Source organism: Bombina bombina, chromosome 3 (assembly GCF_027579735.1).
Source record: "Bombina bombina isolate aBomBom1 chromosome 3, aBomBom1.pri, whole genome shotgun sequence".
In the NCBI taxonomy this organism is placed as follows: domain Eukaryota; kingdom Metazoa; phylum Chordata; class Amphibia; order Anura; family Bombinatoridae; genus Bombina; species Bombina bombina.
This window is the reverse complement of record NC_069501.1, coordinates 466,832,913-466,853,294: the sequence shown is the minus strand read 5'-3', so window position 1 is coordinate 466,853,294 and position 20,382 is coordinate 466,832,913. Positions and strand designations below refer to the sequence as shown.

Here is a 20,382-nt window from a genome sequence, read left to right as displayed (position 1 = left end):
TGCTACACGTGTGTCCCTGAACATGCCAAAGCACCGGAGTTCTCGGGCTGCTGCCATCCGACAGGCACCACTAGCAGATCAGATCCTACAAGAGGAGGCTGTGAGACCTACAAACAGGGAAAAGCGCCGGGGAGCGTCTGCGAAGGAGACAGAAGATGACGGATACGTGGATGAAAAACTTTCCAGGAGGATCCTGGAGCAGGCCCGTATACAGCAGGAAGAGCTGGAGGCTGAACATGGGGTTCAAAGTGTGGCTCCTAGGGAGAGGACAACCGTGCTGGGTAAGAGAGATACGGGGGTATTAGAGGAGTTAGACGGAGGCAAGACAAAGTAACATGACACAGATAAGACGTAGGGGACAGGATACATATATGGAATACAGACATGAGTCACGTCATGTAGCTAGTGACATAAAGAGAGTAGCAACATGACAATCTTGGGGTGTAACCTACAGAAGACCCAGTGTCCCCCTATAATCCTCATCAGAACCCATGTAACCCACATAAGCACCCCCTGTAACCTACATAAGCCCCAGTTCCCCTGTAATCATCAGAATTTCTGTAATCCACATAAGCCCCTGTAACCCTCATAAGCACCCCCTCTGTAACCTACATAAGCCCCAGTGCCCCCTATAACCCTCATCAGTACCCATGTAACCTATGTAAGCCCAAGTGCTCCCCTATAACAATCATCAGTACCCCTGTAACCCACATAAGCATCCCCTGTAAGCCACATAAGCCCCAGTGCCCCCTATAACCCTCATCAGCAGCCCTGTAACCCTCATAAGCACCCCCTGTAACCAACATAAGCATCCCCTGTAACCTACATGTGTCCCCCATAACCCTCAGCATGCCTGTAACCCACATAAGCCCCAGCGCCCCCCTGTAACTCTCATCAGCCCTCCCCTCCGTAACCCGCATCAGCCACAGCGCCTCCCAGTAGGCGGGCGAATCAAACAGACTACGGACCAATCAGATAATACACAGGAAATAGGCGTTACTGTGTTATCTGATTGGTTCGTGTCTTTAGGAAGTTACTGGCTGGACAACCAATTGAGTCCTGTTGACAGTGTGTCGCTAGCGCCTTGTTGTTTATATGAAACACATGAACTAATGCCCTCTAGCTGTGAAAAACTGTCAAGATAAGAGACGGCCTTCAAGGGCTTAGAAATTAGCATATGAGCCTACCTAGGTTTAGCTTTCAACTAAGAATACCAAAGCAAATTTGATAATAAAAGTAAATTAGAAAGTTGTTTAAAATTACATGCCCTATCTGAATCATGAAAGTTTAATTTGGATTTTACTATCCCTTTAAAGGGATTCTAAACCCACATTTTTAGCCACCAATAAGCAAGCGTAACATGACAGGTTTGGGGGTAAAACGTTTAGAGATCAGAGGGAATTGGAGGCTGACAGCCTGACACTGATAAACGGGGGGAGGAGATAAGAGTTTTAGACTGAGATAAAGGAGTAACCCATTCAGAGAATACGATCTTAAAATTTATTGTATATTATTTCACTCACGGATACATTTCTGGGTGTTGCTGTATAAACCTTTTCACAGGTTTGTTCAGCTTTATGGGCTACAAAATATTAGCATGGTTAATCAGTAACCACTAGGTGGCGGTGCCATCCACACTTTTAGTTTAATGCACCAATTTGAGCTTTGCACATTTGTGTAGGCTGTTAGTAAACACCAAAAATGTTAGTTTTAAAAGATAATCTCTTTATTTACCATTCCCCAGTTTTGCATAACCAACACTGTTATGGAAATATACTTTTTACCTCTGTAATTACCTTGTATCTAAGCTTCTGCTGACTGCCCCCTTATCTCAGATCTTTTGATAGACTTGCATTTCAGGCAATTAGTGCTGACTCTCAAATAATTTCACATGCGTGAGCACACAGTTATTTATAACAAGGCGCTAGCGACACACTGGCAACAGGACTCGATTGGTTGTACAGCCAGTAACTTCCTGAAGACCAATCGGATAATGCAGTAATACCTACTGTGTATTATCTGATTAGTCCATAATCCGTTTGATTCGCCTGCCTACACCTACATCCAACTTGTGCCATTGCGCCGACTTACCGGGGCGCTGTGGCTGATGTGGGTTACAAGGGGGCGCTGGGGCTTATGTAGGTGACAGAGGGGTTGCTGGGGCTTATGTAGGTGACAGAGGGGTTGCTGGGGCTTATGTAGGTGACAGAGGGGGCACTGGGGCTTATGTGGGTTACAACGGATGCTTATGTGGGTTACACGGGGTGCTGATGAGGGTTATGGGGGGAACTGGGGCTTATGTGGGTTACAGGGGGTGCTGATGAGGGTTATGGGGGGAACTGGGGCTTATGTGGGTTACAGGGGGTGCTGGTGAGGGTTATGGGGGGAACTGGGGCTTATGTGCGTTACAAGGGATGCTTATGTGGGTTATAGGGGGACACTGGGGCTTATGTGGTTTGCAGGGGTGCTGATTAGGGTTATAGGGGGGGCATTGCGGCTTATGTAGGTTACAAAGGTGCTGATGAGGGTTTTAGGGGGCACAGGCATTTTTGCTTTGTATTGGTTTCACCATAGTGATGTGCCTCCCCATACATATTATATACAGTGTTTTTAAAAGACAAACACGGCTTTCTTGTGATACCCTATATGGGTACATAAAATAATAAAGAACAAGAATACTGAAAAATTGAGGGAAATAAAAAAAAAAAATAGATTTTCTACAAAATTGTGTAGCTAAAAAAATACTTCAAAATATATTAATTATTCCTGATTTTAGGAATGCCTTATTTGTCTAGGTTTCCAAGTAATATAGGTCAAATATTACAATGATGGAATTTGTGATTTAACACTAAATTTAGCTTGGACTGTTCACTTAAAGGGACAGTTCACCCAAAAACTTTATCCCCTTTAAATTATTCCCAATGATCCTTTTTACCTGCTAGAGTGTATTAAATTGGTTGCAAGTGGCTCCTTTACTCCTATTTCAGCATTTGAAATAGCTGATTTAGCTTGTGGTTTCCCAACCTATACTGAAAGTTTTGATACTGGCGTATACGCTATTGACAAGCCTAAGTAAACACAGCCAGCAGAAGAGATTACACTCTCAGTGGGATGCAGGATAGTTAAGTAATAAAATGATAATTTTCCATTGTTCTCTCTATGTATTGAGCTTTGGTGTTCCAGACAAATATAAGATAAGGAAGTAAGTCTGTGTACATAAAAGTGATAACTTAATGAGATCTGATATTACCTGAAGCTCAACCCATTGTAATAGGCTGTGGTTTCTCCATAGTGCTATTCCTGCAGTGCTTCACAGTGGGCGAGACCAACGCTGTTAGAGTCCAGGAAGCGTCCGCTGTACATGGTATATGACTCACGTCCTTAAGGGCTTAGCAACAGCCATTGCTCAAATAGGGTTTGAGATTGTAGAGACCTTTCTTTAGAAAAGACCATAAATTGGCCAGGTAAGATTGACAGGAATGATGTATTTTCACTTATCTTTTATGTGTATTTAGGTTCCAAAAAGAAAGCTGAAGGTTCAGACTCTGAGGATGAGGAGTGGCCCTCTTTGGAGAAAGCAGCATCAATGGATGCAGGTGCCTATAGTGAGAGTGTGGAAGTGAATCCTGAGGATGAGAAAGCCATTGAAATGTTCATGAATAAGAATCCCCCACTGAGGTGTGTAACATAACCAATAAGCCTATGCTAGAACTTAAACTCGCACAGCGTGCGCTAAAGCTGGCAGCCTTAAAGGTACACGGTACTCAAAACATTTGTCATCCATATGAAATGGCAACATTTAAACATGTACTTTTTTAAATTAAAATATGAGGTAAAAGCTGTGTAAATTTAAAGTAATATACTGCTATTATGTTTGCATTCCTACTAATGTTCATTTGTGTACAGGGGCATAAAGAGCTGGAGGAAACCTTAGATGCTAAGATATGGCACCAAATATTTCAACAGACACACAGGTCCTTAGTTTCACCACAAATGTTTGAACTCAATTGTAAAACATTGCTGCCTTAGTACTTAAAGGGATAGTAAACCCACATTTTTTCTTTCATGATTCAGATAGAACATGCAATTGTAAGCAACTTTCTAATTTACTCCTATTAACAATTTTCTTCCTTCTCTTGGTATCTTTATTTGAAAAGCAGAATGTATTTATAAGAGCCGGCCCATTTTTGGTTCAGAACCTGGGTTGCACTTGCTTATTGGTGGCTAAATGTAACTAACCAATCAGAAGGTGCAACCCAGGTTCTGAACCAAAAATGGGCCAGCTCTTATAAATTTCTGCTTTTTTAATAAAGATACCAAGAGAAGGAAGAAAAATTGATAATAGGAGTACATTAGAAAGTTGCTTAAAATTCCATGCTCTATCTGAATCATGATATAAAAAATTTGGGTTTACTATCCCTTTAACATAAGTTTGCCTTAAAATGTGCATTCTAGGTTCAGAGTATATGTTTGAGAGAGTGTATGGTTGGGACATATGGTCCTTCAGCTCACACATGCTGTTCTAAACTACAAACCCAAAAGCTCTGTTAATGGAGCTAAATCGATGATGTTAAAGAAAAAATTGGTAATCTACCCAAATCCCCACAAAGCGTATGTGGATCAATTCAAACAGAGGAACTTTATATTCTGGGAAGTTAAGGATATTATAGGAAACAAAAGTCAGACTTTTATCACATTATCCAATTTCATTGGGATTAATATAAACTTGCATGAGAATAGCCTTAACATTTATATCAAGACATATTACTTTATACACAATGCAGCCAGGTCTTTTTCAACTGTCCCTGCAAAAAGTCACTTTTTATGCAATACTATTGGGTGAATATTGATCTGGGTGGAGAGACTTTTTTATCCCTTCTCATTTCCTTTTTCCTCTTTTTATATGCATGTTTCTTTACCCTTTGATATACTGTCTTCCTCCTTCACAGGTAGTCAGGCATCCCACTTTATTTCTATTATCATGTTTTTAATTGGAGGGGAAATGAATAGTGGGTTGCTCACACGTAACACAGGTGAAGAACAATACATTCCCGAGTTCAGATGGGTCTAAATGGATTAAAGGAATAGCCTAGTCAAAATTAAACGTTCATGATTCAGATAGAGCGTGCAATTTTAAGCAACTATCTAATTTACTCCTGTTATCAATGTTGCTTCATTCTCTTGGTATCTTTATTTGAATGTAAGCTTAGGAGCTGGCTCATTTTTGGTTCAGCACCAGGGTAGCGCTTGGTGGCTACATTTAGACACCAATCAGAAACCGCTACGCAGGTGATGAACCAAAAATGGGCCAGCTACTATGCTTACATTCCTGCTTTTTAAAATAAAGATAACAAGAAAACGAAGAAAAATTGATAATAGGAGTAAATAAGAAAGCTGCTTAAACTTGCATGCTCTACCTGAATAATGAAAGTTTTTAATTTTGACTAGACTATTCCTTTAAGGGGGCATTGCAGTTTACAGTTTAGCACAATGTTGCAAACCTACATATACTATGACTGAATTACTGGTTTAATGGTTTACCAAGTCTAGTATTCTGCATTTTGATGTAAAATAAATAAAAATAAAGATATAAATAAATGCTCAATGAACATTTATTAGTTAGTGCCCATGAAATAATGAGCATAAGTAGGTTTTACACAACTAATAAAGCTGTATTAGTTTCCATATAAAGTTTTTACTTCAAATTTAGCTACAGACACACAGATGGATGACAGAACACGTATCGGTACACTGTACCTTTGAAACAATTTTGTGATTTATTCAAGAAGGAAAAAAACGTTACGTAATGCCCTTCTTTATACACCACGTTTTCCAGGCGTACTCTGGCTGACATCATCATGGAGAAGATTACAGAGAAGCAGACCGAGGTGGATACAATGATGTCAGAGGTCTCTGGCCGGCCAATGCCACAATTGGATCCACGTATTTTAGAGGTTTATAAAGGTGTGAAAGAGGTAAGAACTCTGGACAAAGATTTGCAACATAAATTTATTCAGTTTTTTTTTTTTTAAAGGGATACTCTACTAAATCATTATATATTTTTTTTTTTTTTTTAAAAGAATTAAATATTTCATGATATGTACTGTACACTCATATCTGCGATGTGTGTAGCTACCAATCCCCAGCTAGCTTCCAGTGGTGCATTGCTGCTACCGAGGATATGTGCATATGTTTTTAAACAAAGGATACCAAAAGAACAAAGTACATTTGAAAATATAAGTGAATTTAAAGGGACATAAAACAAGTTAAGAGAGACAAAATATAATATGTACATTAATTACTTTACCTGCAAATTTATACTGCAGTGCCTCGCCATTAACCCTTTCTTTTAAGTTTCTGAATTGTACAGCTCCAACCCTCACACAATTTTTATGGCTGTAGCTATATCCATTGTTGTTTTGGTAAAATGCACAACTGAATAGGGATTATCTGCTGGAGCATGCCTAGAAGCTGGGAACTCAGTTGAAATACAATGCCTGTGTCTAAACACTGAGAAGAGGGGTGGAGCACAGTGTCCAGACAGCATTGTATTTTTGCTTATTATTTAAAATTATTAAAATGACATGCTCTGAGTCATGAAAGTTTAATTTTGACTTCTATGTCCCTTTTTAAATGTAAATTATATTTAAAAGTTGTTCAAATTTAAACCGCCCCTGCAGTATCAGCTGTGTAATTCCTGATGAAATGTACAACACAGAGAGGACATATATTTTATTCAGATGATTGGTTTATATCCTCTACCTGAAGAGGTTGCTGTCAGCAATGTGGCATATCCCATGGCAAAACATATAACTTCATTCCAGTGCTAACAAAGTCACTGTGGAAAACATTGCACATGTATTTTTGGAACCTTGCAATAGAAATCTACAATTACTTTTTCTGCTCTGTTTAAAGGGACAGTAAACCACCTTGTGATTACAAGACATTTCTGTTGTGTTGCTGTAGAGTAACATATCAGCCAAGTCTTAATGCTTTTTAAACAAATTAACATCTTTTTACTGCAGTTATTTTTCAATAGCCAAACCCCATCCACCATTTGCCTTATTTGGAGGAGCCAATCTGGGTTTTAGTCCACAGAAAACGAAGCTATTCACTGTCATTAAGTTGGTGTAAAGTGAATTGTGCTTGTCCCACGCTCCCTAGAGAGACCAAAAAGCAAATTCTTTAACCAGTAAATCAAATAGCTGGTTTAGGCAATTTGCAGCATTTGGAAAACCTAGTTTACAGATTTTGCTTTTGGCCTCGAGGGAGTGTTGAACTAAACACGATTACACAAAATTTATGGGTGTTTAAAGTCCCTTTTTAAAAGGGACAGTAAACACCTTGACATTTTTCCAAACAATGTTTAGTTATACATAATTAAACAATTTTGTAATATATTTTCATTATTTATTTTGTCCCCTTTTCATGTAATTTGAAATGGACCCTGCTGACTTCTCAAGGCGAACTCTGTTACATATCTATCCCTAATTGACTTTAACTGATAACAATTGCAAAAAAAATTTTTACACCAAAGCAAGAGGTGTTTAATTTATTTTAAACAATAAGATGGGTCAATAAAGGAGGGCTGGACAAATCAACTCAAGAGTTGTCCTTATTCACCAGTGAACAAACAGGTTTTAACTTATTTAAGAAGCTTTTAAAATAATTTTAACCGTGGGGGGGAATTCAATGTTGATCTGCTTTTATATATTGCTATATTAATATATATTCCTATATATCTACCAAATAAGGTATAATAGCTTAAGTGGTTAGCACTGTACACGTACCATGCTAGTTATAAGATATAATACAAATAACTGTAATGCATTAAAGGGATATGAAACACAATTTTTTTTTTCATGATTCAGATAGAGCACGCAATTTTAAACAACTTTCTCATTGTACTTCTATTATCAATTTTTCTTTTTGGTATTTTTTATTGAAAAGCAGGGATGTAATCATAGAAGCCCATTTCAGAAGAACTGCATCGCATCAGTTCTTCAAGACTGTTATCCATTTGCAGGAGCACTAGAAGGCAGCACTATTTCCTGTCATGTAGTTCTTCAGATACCTACCTAACGGCTAGATTACGAGTCTTGCGTTATGAGGGGTGAGGTGCTAACGTGCAGTTTTTCCTCTCACCGCTCACTTCCCTGCAGCGCTGGTATTACAGGTTTTTACAAACCCGGCGTTCACAGGCAAGAAGTGAGCGTAGAGAACAATTGTGCTCCATACCGCACTCCAATACCAGCGCTGCTTAAGTGAGCGGTGAGCTGGTTTTACGTGCTCGTGCACGATTTCCCCATAGGCATCAATGGAGAGAGCCGGCTGAGAAAAAGTCTTAACACCTGCCAAAAAGCAGCGTAAAACTCAGTAACGCAGCACCATTGATGCCTATGGGGAAACTAAAGTTATGTTTACACCTAACATGAACCCCGAGTCTAAGCACCCCTAATCTTACACTTATTAACCCCTAATCTGCTGCTCCCGACATCACCTACATTATATTTATTAACCCCTAATCTCCCTCCCCAATGTCGCCGCAACCTACCTACATTTATTAACCCCCTAATCTGCCGCCCCCAATGTCGCCGCCACCACTATTCTAAATTTATTAACCCTTTAAACCTAAGTCTAACCTTAACACCCCCTAACTTAAATATAATTTAAATAAATCTAAATAAAATTACTATCATTAACTACATTATTCCTATTTTAAAACTGAATACTTACCTGTAAAATAAACCCTAAGCTAGCTACAATATAACTAATAGTTACATTGTAGCTAGCTTAGGGTTTATTTTTATTTTACAGGCAAGTTTGTATTTATTTTAACTAGGTACAATAGTTATTAAATAGTTATTAACTATTTAATAGCTACCTAGCTAAAATAAATACAAATTTACCTGTAAAATAAAACCTAACCTAAGTCACACTAACACCTAACACTACAATTAAATTAATTACCTAAACTAAATACAATTAAATAAATTAAATTAGCTAAATTACAACCCCCCCCACTAAATTACAGAAAATAAAAAACAAATTACAAGATCTTTAAACTAATTACCCCTAATCTAAGAGCCCTATCAAAATAAAAAATCCCCTAGCCTAAACTATGAATGGCCCTTAAAAGGGCCTTTTGCGGGGCATTGCCCCAAAGAAATAAGCTTTTACCTGAAAAAAAATGCAAATGACCCCCCCCAACAGTAAAACCAACCCCCCCCAAATAAAAGCCTAACTAAAAAAACCTAAGCTCTCCATTGCCCTGAAAAGGGCATTTGGATGGGCATTGCCCTTAAATGGGCATTTAGCTCTATTGCTGCCCAAAGCCCTAACCTAAAAATAAAACCCACCCAATACTCCCTTAAAAAATCCTAACACTAACCCCCGAAGATTCACTTACCGGGAGAAGTCTTCATCCAAGTGGCAAGATGTCCTCAACGAAGCCGGCAGAAGTGGTCCTCTAGATGGGCAGAAGTCTTCATCCAGACGCTATCTTCTATCTTCATCCCTCCGGCGCGGAGCGGCTCCATCTTCAAGACATCCTGCGCGGAGCATCCTCTTCCAACGGCGGCTTCTTCGGAATGAAGTTACCTTTAAGTGACGTCATCCAAGATGGCGTCCCTTAGATTCCGATTGGCTGATTGAATTCTATCAGCCAATCGGAATTAAGGTAGAAAAAAATCCTATTGCATCAGCCAATAGGATTTTTTTCTACCTTAATTCCGATTGCCTGATAGAATTCAATCGGAATTAACCCCTTAATGACAACTGACATACCAGGTACGTCCTGCAAAAACTGACAGTTAGTGACAATGGACGTACCTGGTACGTCAGTTGTCTAAGAGAGTGCTGGAAGCGATCGCAATCGCTTCCAGCAGCTCTCAGGGTATTGCAGTGATACCTCTATATTGAGGCATCCTGCAATACCCTTTAAAAAGCATCCGATGCAGAGAGAGCCACTCTGTGGCCCTCTCTGCACCAGTAGCGATGGTGCCGTTCGTTGGTGGATGGGAGCTTACAAGGGAGGCGGGTGGGCGGCCCATCGCTACCCAACATCCGGTTCCTGCAAGTGCATTGTGCACGCCGGATGCTGGGAGCGTGAGGAGGGGGGCCTGCGGGGGCGCGCGCGCAGCAACCACTATCACCCATGATTAGTGTTAAGAGAGAGGGGGGCAGAAAACGTTTTTTAAAAAAAATAATAGGATCTGCTAGGGTAGGGGGATGGGGTTATTGGGGGGGGGGGGCAGCTACACTACAGAAAACGCTGTAGTTAATAAAAAAAACACCTTTCTTTTTTGGGGAAAACTGGGTACTGGCAGACGGCTGCCAGTACCCAAGATGGTGGCAAATAGGTAGGTTGGGAGGGTTAGAGAGCTGTTTGGGGGGATCAGGGAGGTTGGGGGCTAAGGCAGGGGTCCATCACAGATGAATAATTAAAAAAAAAAAACGCCTTTTATTTTAGTACTGGCAGACTTTCTGCCAGTACTTAACATGGCGGGGACAATTGTGGGGGAGGGAAGAGAGCTGTTTGGGAGGGATCAGGGGGTGGGATGTGTCAGGTGGGAGGCTGATCTCTACACTAAAGCTAAAATTAACCCTGCAAGCTCTCTACAAGCTACCTAATTAACCCCTTAACTGCTGGGCATAATACAAGTGTGGTGCGCAGCAGCATTTAGTGGCCTCCTAATTGCCAAAAAACAACGCCAAAGCCATATATGTCTGCTATTTCTGAACAAAGGAGATCCCAGAGAAGCATTTACAACCATTTGTGACATAATTGCACAAGCTGTTTGTAAATAATTTCAGTGAGAAACCTAAAATTGTGAAAAATTTAACTTTTTTTTTTTTTTTTTATTTGCTCGCATTTGGCGGTGAAATGGTGGCATGAAATGTACCAAAATGGGCCTAGATCAATACTTTGGGATGTCTACTACACTACAGCTAAAATTAACCCTTCAAGGTCTCTACAAGCTCCCTAATTAACCCCTTCACTGCTGGGCATAATACACGTGTGGTGCACAGCGGCATTTAGTGGCCTTCTAATTACCAAAAAGCAATGCCAAAGCCATATATGTCTGCTATTTCTGAACAAAGAGGATTCCAGAGAAGCATTTACAACCATTTGTGCCATAATTGCACAAACTGTTTGTAAATAATTTCAGTGAGAAACCTAAAGTTTGTGACAAAATTTGTGAAAAAGTGAACGATTTTTTTTTATTTGCTCGCATTTGGCAGTGAAATGGTGGCATGAAATATACCAAAATGGGCATAAATCAATACTTTGGATTCTCTTCTAAAAAAAAAAATATATATATGTCAAGGGATATTCAGAGATTCCGGACAGATATGTGTTCCAATGTAACTAGCGCTAATTTTGAAAAAAAGTGATTTGGAAATAGCAAAGTGCTATTTGGTTTTTTTGCTCTATAACTTGCAAAAAAAAGCAAAGATCATGTAAACATTGGGTATTTCTAAACTCAGGACAAAATTTAGAAACTATTTAGCATGGGTGTTTTTTGGTGGTCGTAGATGTGTAACAGATTTTTGGGGTCAAAGTTAGAAAAAGTGTGTTTTTTTTTTCAATTTTTTCCTCATATTTTATAAAAAAATTTTTTATAGTAAATTATAAGATATGATGAAAATAATGGTATCTTTAGAAAGTCCATTTAATGGCGAGAAAAACGGTATATAATGTGTGGGTACAGTAAATGAGTAAGAGGAAAATTACAGCTAAACACAAACACTGCAGAAATGTAAAAATAGCCATTGTCATTAAGGGTAAGAAAATTGAAAAATGGTCCGGTCATTAAGGGGTTAAGGTAGAAAAAAATCCTATTGGCTGATTGCATCAGCCAATAGGATTTTTTTCTACCTTAATTCCGATTGGCTGATAGAATTCTATAAGCCAATCGGAATCTAAGGGACGCCATCTTGGATGACGTCACTTAAAGGTACCTTCATTCCGAAGAAACCGCCGTTGGAAGAGGATGTTCCGCGCCCGATGTCTTGAAGATGGAGCCTCTCCGCGTCGGAAGGATGAAGATAGAAGATGCTGTCTGGATGAAGACTTCTGCCCGTCTGGAGGACCACTTCTGCCGGCTTCGTTGAGGACATCTTACTGCTTGGATGAAGACTTCTCCCGGTAAGTGAATCTTCGGGGGTTAGTGTTAGGATTTTTTTAAGGGTGTATTGGGTGGGTTTTATTTTTAGGTTAGGGCTTTCGGCAGCAATAGAGCTAACTGCCCTTTAAGGGCAATGCCCATCCAAATGCCCTTTTCAGGGCAATGGGGAGCTTAGGTTTTTTTAGTTCGGGTTTTATTTGGGGGGTTGGTTGTGTGGGTGGTGGGTTTTACTGTTGGGGAGGGTTGTTTGTATTTCTTTTTCAGGTAAAAGAGCTGATTTCTTTGGGGCAATGTAGCTAGCTTAGGGTTTATTTTACAGGTACGTATTTAGTTTTAAATAGGAATAATTTAGTTAATGATAGTAATTTTATTTAGGTTTATTTAAATTATATTTAAGTTAGGGGGGGTTAGGTTTAGACTTAGGTTTAAAGGGTTAATAAATTTAGAATAGTGGCGGCGATGTTGGGGGAGGCAGATTAGGGGTTAATAAATGTAGGTAGGTGGCGGCGATGTTAGGGGAGGCAGATTAGGGGTTAATAAATATAATGTAGGTGGCGGCAATGTCCGGAGCAGCAGATTAGGGGTTAATAATTTTATTTTAGTGTTTGCAATGCGGTAGGGCCTTGGTTTAGGGGTTAATAGGTAGTTTGTGTGTTACTGTACTTTTTAGCACTTTAGTTATGAGTTTTATGCTACAGCGTTGTAGTGTAAAACTCATAACTACTGACTTTTAAAATGCGTTACGAATCTTGGCGGTAGAGGCTGTACCGCTCACTTTTTGGCCTCCCAGGCAGACTCTTAAAGGACCAGTCAACACAGTAGATTTGCATAATCAACAAATGCAAGATAACAATACAATGCAATAGCACTTAGTCTGAACTTCAAATTAGTAGATGTTTTTTTTTTTCTGACAATTTTAAAAGTTATGTATTTTTCCACTCCCCCTGTACCATGTGACTGCCATCAGCCAATCACAAATGCATACATGTACCATGTGACAGCCATCAGCCATTCACAAATGCATACACACTTATTGTTGCACATGCTCAGTAGGACCTGGTGACTCAAAAAGTTTAAATATAAAAATACTGTGCACATTTCTTTAATGGAAGTAAATTGGAAAGTTGTTTAAAATGGCATGCTCTATCTGAATAATGAAAGTTTAATTTTGATTGAGTGTCCCTTTTTAATACCGGCGCTATGGAAGTCCCATAGAAAAAAGCCTTTACGAAATTTACGTAAGTTGGTTTGCGGTAAGGTCAAAAAAGTGTGCGGTACACCTATACCTGCTAGACTCTTAATACCAGCGGGCGTAAAAAAGCAGCGTTAGGACCTGATAACGCTGCTTTTTTACCTTAACGCACAACTCGTAATCTAGCCATAAGTATCTTTTCAACATTGAATATCATGGGAATTAAGCAAATTTGATAGTGGAAGTAAATTGGGAACTTTTTCAAAATGGTATGCTCTCTGAGTCACAAAAGAAAATGTTTGGGTTTCGTATCCCTTTAAAGAGTTAAAGTTAGGTGTAATTTTGTATTTACCCTAGCTTTTTGCGAACTCTTCTCATCATGCAAAATGTAACCTGCTGCTGTTAGAGTAGAGAGAAAACCTACAACTTACATTGATAAGCTACAGCAGATTGGGTAAAGTCAAGGAGGACATTATTTTGGTTTTCATGAAAACTCTTTTTAATCTCAGGTGCTATCCTCGTACCGGAGTGGCAAGATTCCTAAAGCTTTCAAAATCGTTCCTGCCCTTTCCAACTGGGAGCAGATTCTGTATATCACAGAGCCTGAAACGTGGACTGCAGCAGCAATGTACCAGGCCACCAGGTACTTTGGCCACTTCTTCCATTCATTCTCTGCATTTGAGGCACAGGACTGTTTTGCATTCTTACATTTCTTACTTTTACCAGGATCTTCTCGTCAAATTTGACAGAGCGCATGGCTCAACGCTTCTATAATCTGGTACTTCTTCCTCGTGTACGAGATGACATCGCTGAGTACAAGCGCCTCAACTTCCATCTTTACATGGCACTTAAGAAAGCACTTTTTAAACCAGGGGCTTGGTTCAAAGGTGAGTATACATTTTGTAGGCTTAAAGGGACACCAAACAATATATTTTTCTTAAGTGTTTTCCCAACATAACAACACATACTAATTTTAAAATACATCCTGCAAAACGCCATTAAATCCCCATGGGTGACTGTTAAATTTTCTTTAGGCCATCCCTCACTTAAAAGGGATATTAAACATGAAATACTTTTTATTAGCATAGTATTTAGGTTTTTACCAACCTCTCTAGTCATGGGTGGCCATGCTAAAATCTAGCTTTCACTCCATTCCAGTGCTGACGTGTTTGCATGTGTCCAACAACTCTCCTTCAGATACCTGCAGTAAAACCTAGGTTCCAAAATGGCAGCACCCATGATTAGAGGGAGATTCAAAAATTGTATTTAGAGTGTGTGTGTTAACCCCTTAATGACCACTACATACCATGTATGTCGCCGGGTTTCCATGTTTATAATAGCGCGACCGCTGGACACTGGAAATAGTGGCTAAACTGCACTATTGGTAACACAAACCACCTTACCCTTAAAACAAAGCAGAACATGCTCCCAAACCTATGCTGTATTGGTTACTAAAAAGGCACTTATGGTGTTACTACCAACAAATACAAAAAAAAATACATTGAATCAAGTGAAAGTGACATGCAAGAATATGTTAGAATGTGTAATCTTTGCCTAATTGATCCTAGTTTACTATGCGTTTTAACTCATGCAAAGGGGTTAAACACATACAGGTGAAACTCGAAAAATTTGAATATCGTGCAAAAGTTAATTTATTTCACTAATGCAACTTAAAAGGCAAAACTAATATATGAGAGAGACTCATTACATGCAAAGCAAGATAGTTCAAGCCGTGATTCGTGGATTTGAAAACCCCAAATCCACAATCTCAGAAAATTGGAATATTACATGCAATCAATAAAACAAGACTTGTACATAGAACAATATCGGACCTCTGAAAAGTAAAGGTTGAATTAAAGCACAATTTATATATCATACTGGCTAAAAACAGAAATATAAACCTGAGTTTTAGCGTAAACGAATGCGCTTATTAATAAGACAGCTCTTGTTTCAGCATAAATCTATATGAATGCTTATGTAAATTATAACTATCATAAGAGAAAATTCCAAGAAAAAATGAAATAAAAGTGCACAAGCATTATACTATACACATTCAATCAGTGTACATTGAAATCACCATCTACCTGGGCAACCACATTAGCTACATTATCATTTGAGTGTCACTTTAAATAAAGTTAGAAGAAAAAATTCCAGAACTACAATTACAATATAGGGATATTAAACCTAATAGAGAATACATTTAGTAAATATATTGTATTTCCAAACAAGCCACACATAAGGCTATGAATTATTTAGAAAATACAATCAGTACTAACTAAAGATTTCACTACAACTTATAGTTCTCACAGTTGTGACCAACTTAAAAGTAGATGAATTATGGACATTAAATATAAAGGAGATGTGTTTTTAAATTAAGTGAGGACAGCAGAATATCCAAAATCTCACAAGCTGTCTTATTAAACCAATATTAATAAAAGTTATATTTTATAACTCAACCTATCCCTCAATACTTGAGATAATCATACGACAGTGCAAAAAAGCATACCCTTTCTAACATATCTCACAATCCTGTGACTTATGTTATTTCAGAAAAAATTTGTATGTATTCAGTACTTGGTTTGGGCCCCTTTTGCAGCAATTACTGCCTCAATGCGGTGTGGCATGGAAGCTATCAGCCTGTGGCACTGCTGAGGTGTTATGGAAGACCAGGATGCTTCAATAGTGGCCTTCAGCTCTTCTGCATTGTTCGGTCTCATGTCTCTCATCTTTTTCTCGGCAATACCCCATAGATAGATTCTCTATGGGGTTCAGGTCAGGCGAATTTGCTGGCCAATCAAGTACAGTAATCCCACGGTCATTGAACCAGGTTTTGGTGCTTTTGGCAGTGTGGGCAGGTGCCAAGTCCTGCTGGAAAATGAAGTCAACATCCCCATAGAGCTGGTCTGTGGAAGGAAGCATGAAGTGCTCCAAAATCTCCTGGTAGATGGCTGCATTGACCCTGGACTTAATGAAGCATAGTGGACCAACACCAGCAGATGACATGGCTCCCCAAATCAACACAGACTGTGGAAACTTCACACTGACTTCAAGCATCTTGCAGTGTGTGCCTCTCCATTCTTCCTCCATACTCTGGGTCCTTGGTTTCCAAATGAGATGCAAAATTTGCTCTCATCAGAAAAGAGGACTTTGGACCACTGAGCAACAGACCAGGTCTGTTTTTCTTTAGCCCAGGTAAGACGCTTCTGACGTTGTTTGTTGTTCAGGAGTGGCTTGACAAGAGGAATACGACATTTGAAGCCCATGTCCAGGATCCGTCTGTGTGTGGTGGCTCTTGATGCATTGACTCAAGCCTCAGTCCACTCCTTGTGAAAGTCCCCAACACTTTTAAATGGCCTTTTCCTGACAATCCTCTCCAGGCTGCGGTCATCCCTGCTGCTTGTGCACATTTTTCTTCCACATAACTTTCTATTAATGTGCTTTGATACAGCACTTTGGGAACATCCAACTTCTTTTGCAATTACCTTTTTGAGGCTTTCCCTCCTTATGGAGGGTGTCGATGATGGTTTTCTGCACAACTGTCAGGATAGCAGTCTTTCCCATGATTGTGATTCCTACTGAACCAGACTGAGAGACCATTTAAAGGCTCAGGAACCCTTTGCAGGTGTTATGGCTTAATTAGCTGATTAGAGTGGGACACTTTGAGCCTAGAATATTGCACCTTTTCACAATGATCTAATTTTCTGAGATTGTGGATTTGGGGTTTTCATGAGCTGTAAGCCATAATCATCACAATTATGACAAATCACGGCTTGAACTATCTTGCTTTGCATTTAATGAGTCTATCTCATATATTAGTTTCACCTTTTAAGTTACATTAGTGAAATAAATTAACTTTTGCACGATATTCTAATTTTTCGAGTTTTACCTGTAGGTGATGTTCTGCTTGGTAACAACAAGCATTGCAACTCCTGAGCAGAACACAGCAAGCAATTGGTTGGTTGTGTGACCACTGTTCCCCATTGACTAACTAGAATAGAAGTTTCCAGCTTGGGAGCTAGAATGCATGTAATTGCTGAGTGTGGAAAAAACTTGATCTAATACATTAGAAGAAGTAATGGTTGCTTTTAAATGGGGAATTAAAAGGCATAGGTGTTAATGATGTGTTTTCTAGGGGTTAATGCTTAGTTTGAGTATTTTTATTAAGTAGTATTCTATTGTTTTTTATGGCCTTTTTATATTGGGTTTAAATTGTTCTTGTAAATCAGGCAAAACGCTATAATATTGGGTTAACAGGTAAGTCTGTAACGGTTTGTTTACACTTAAAGGGACAGGAAACCCAACATTTTTCTTTCATTATTCAGATCCAGCAAACGGTTTTAAGCAACTTTTCGTTTGACTTCTATTATCTAATATGCTTTTGTTCCCTTTTTATCTTTTGTTTAAAAGCATACCGAGGTATGCTTAGCAGCTGGAAGCTAGCTGCTGATTGGTCTCTGCACATAAATTCCTCTTTTCATTGGCTTGCAGATGTGTGCAGTTCCCAGTAGTGCATTGCTGCACTTTAAATTAAGGCTACCTAGAGAATAAAGCAAAATTGATAATAGGAGTAAATTATAAAGCTGTTTGAAAATGTATGCTCTAGCTGAATCATAAAAGAAAAAAAAGTTAGGTTTTATGTCCTTTTAAGATGTAATTGAAACACAATATTAATTCCCTTTTCCCTCCACAGGTATCCTAATCCCTTTATGTGAGTCTGGGACCTGCACCTTGAGAGAGGCTGTGATCATCGGCAGCATTCTAACCAAATGCTCCATTCCTGTTCTGCATTCTAGGTATGTAGCTATTTGGTCATGGAATAGCAACCAGACTCTTTCCTCCCTTGTTTATTTCTCTCTTTTTGCCTTGCATTTCTTTTTGTCTTGTTTAGGTTAAATAACTATCCAGCCAGGAGTCGATAATTTCTAAGTAGCCTGGGCATGTATGTTCACAGAATCCACCACAAGTGGGCACTGTTTATCATAAAGTTTTTTAAACTTTTTCATCCACCAAAGCTGGAAAAAAATAAAGGGACCTAAAGCGCACTGTGATCTAAAATGTTTAATTATGCATTATTTAAAAAAAACAACAACTTTGAAATGGTCTTTCATTATTATTAATGTTGCACCCTTATTGTGTCATTTATTTTTGTACATTGCAAATTACTCAAGCATTACCCTGCTTTATACATGTCCCAAATTGGCCTCAGCAGGGGGATGATACTGCAAATCAAATTACTGTGTAGGATGCAGAACCTGCAAACTGCCTCTACGGGGCAGTAGAACCCCCACTGCCACAATTTCCAATTACATTATAGGAAAAGTGTACAAAATTAATAAAATTGCATGACTCTTTTTTTTTTTAAAATAAATAAATAAAAACAAACCTTTTTTGGCATAAAAGTGCTAATAGAAAATGCTCTGTTAGCGATTATTATTATTATTATTATTACACTGTTGCTTGCATATAACTGTTTTTAACCCTGGGGTTAAAGTAAGCCCCCCCCCCCCCCCACCAGCTATGCGTTACTAGGTGCTAGCTAAACACATCTGGTGAGCCAATGACAAGGCGTAAGTGCATAGCCACCAATCGCTAGCTAGCTCCCAGTAGTGCATTGCTGCTCCTGAGACTACCTACATATGCTTTTCAACAAAGTAAATTTGGTAATAGAAGTAAATTGAAAAAGTCTTAAAATTGCATGTTCTATCTGAATTGTAAAATTTTAATTTTGACTTTCATATGCCTTAATTATTTTCTCACAAACGTACTTTCTCCTAGTGCTGCCATGTTGAAGATAGCAGAGATGGAATATAACGGAGCCAATAGCATCTTCCTACGGTTATTAATTGATAAAAAGTATGCTCTGCCCTTCCGTGTGCTGGATGCTTTGGTCTTCCATTTTCTAGCTTTCCATTCAGATCGGCGGACACTCCCTGTATTGTGGCACCAGTGCCTTCTCACCCTTTGCCAGCGTTACAAGGAAGATATGTCTTCAGAGCAGAAAGAAACCCTGTTGGAGCTTCTGCGGACCCACTCCCACCCACAGATTACAAATGAGATTCGTCGTGAACTTGCAAATTCAAAATCCCGTGATGTTGAGGGAATGGCGCCGATGGGCATGGATTGAGAGTCACTTGGCAAAAACAGGGTGTATATACTGTGTGTGCTTGTGTGACACAGGTCTTCAGACATGCAGAGATCATTTAGAAAACCATCAACCTTTATGGTTACAAGACTTGGACAAGCAATGTATAATGAATATTCTGCTGGCTGTATTCCCATTTGATATCACATAGTTCTTTAGTTTCTAGAGAAGGAACAATTTCATACAACAATGCTACAGACATTGGGATATTTGAGGATTTGCCTACCTTTAACCTTTATTTTAGGTAGAGTGTTAATTAAACATACCCAAAGCTGTTGAAAATGTGGGCATCGTATGATTTGTGTGGAGTGTGCATATTTGCAATTGTAAAGTAAATGGTACGTTGCCAACTGTACTGATAAAACGGCACTGGTGGGAATAATTACTGAGCATACATGTTCTTGGTGTATTTGTGTATTGCAAAGATTTATATTTCATAAAAAAAAATATATTTACTGTTCACCAAATACAATCTTACGCTGCAATAGCTTCTTGTGGACAGGGTACTGTAAAATCGGTGTCCCTTTAATGTGTTTTCAATTATTTATTATACAAGCAGCAGAGTATAAAATTTATGAGAAATTGATCCTCTGGGTTTATTTATGTGTATGAAATAGCTGGTTTTGGTATTTGGCACCACAATCCATTAAAATGAGCTGAACTTAAGGGAAAATATTTTAACACTTTCTATACATGCACATGCTTCCTCATCTATGTATGCCAAAGCCCAATACTTAAAGAGAAGAAATATTACATTTTATTACCTTCCACTGGGAGTGTAATTTCTTGTGATGGTTATGTTTACGCAGATTTTAATTATAGCCAATACTTTTGAGTATTGAAATTCAAATTTTCAGTATGGGTGGGAATACCACAGGCAAAATCAGCTTTCAAATGCCAAAATAAAGGTAAATGTG

General features: G+C 38.8%; 1 protein-coding gene across 1 annotated transcript; it reads left to right on the top strand.

Moving 5' to 3' along the window:
• The first annotated feature begins 22 nt into the window (after nucleotides 1-22).
• On the top strand, nucleotides 23-20,051 carry BYSL (bystin like). The gene is made up of 7 exons (XM_053706734.1): nucleotides 23-281; nucleotides 3,516-3,678; nucleotides 5,837-5,975; nucleotides 13,833-13,966; nucleotides 14,050-14,210; nucleotides 18,014-18,116; nucleotides 19,099-20,051. The coding sequence occupies exons 1-7, from the start codon at nucleotides 23-25 to the stop codon at nucleotides 19,445-19,447; spliced, it is 1,308 nt and encodes a 435-aa protein (XP_053562709.1). The 3' UTR covers nucleotides 19,448-20,051.
• The last annotated feature ends 331 nt before the right edge of the window (nucleotides 20,052-20,382 follow it).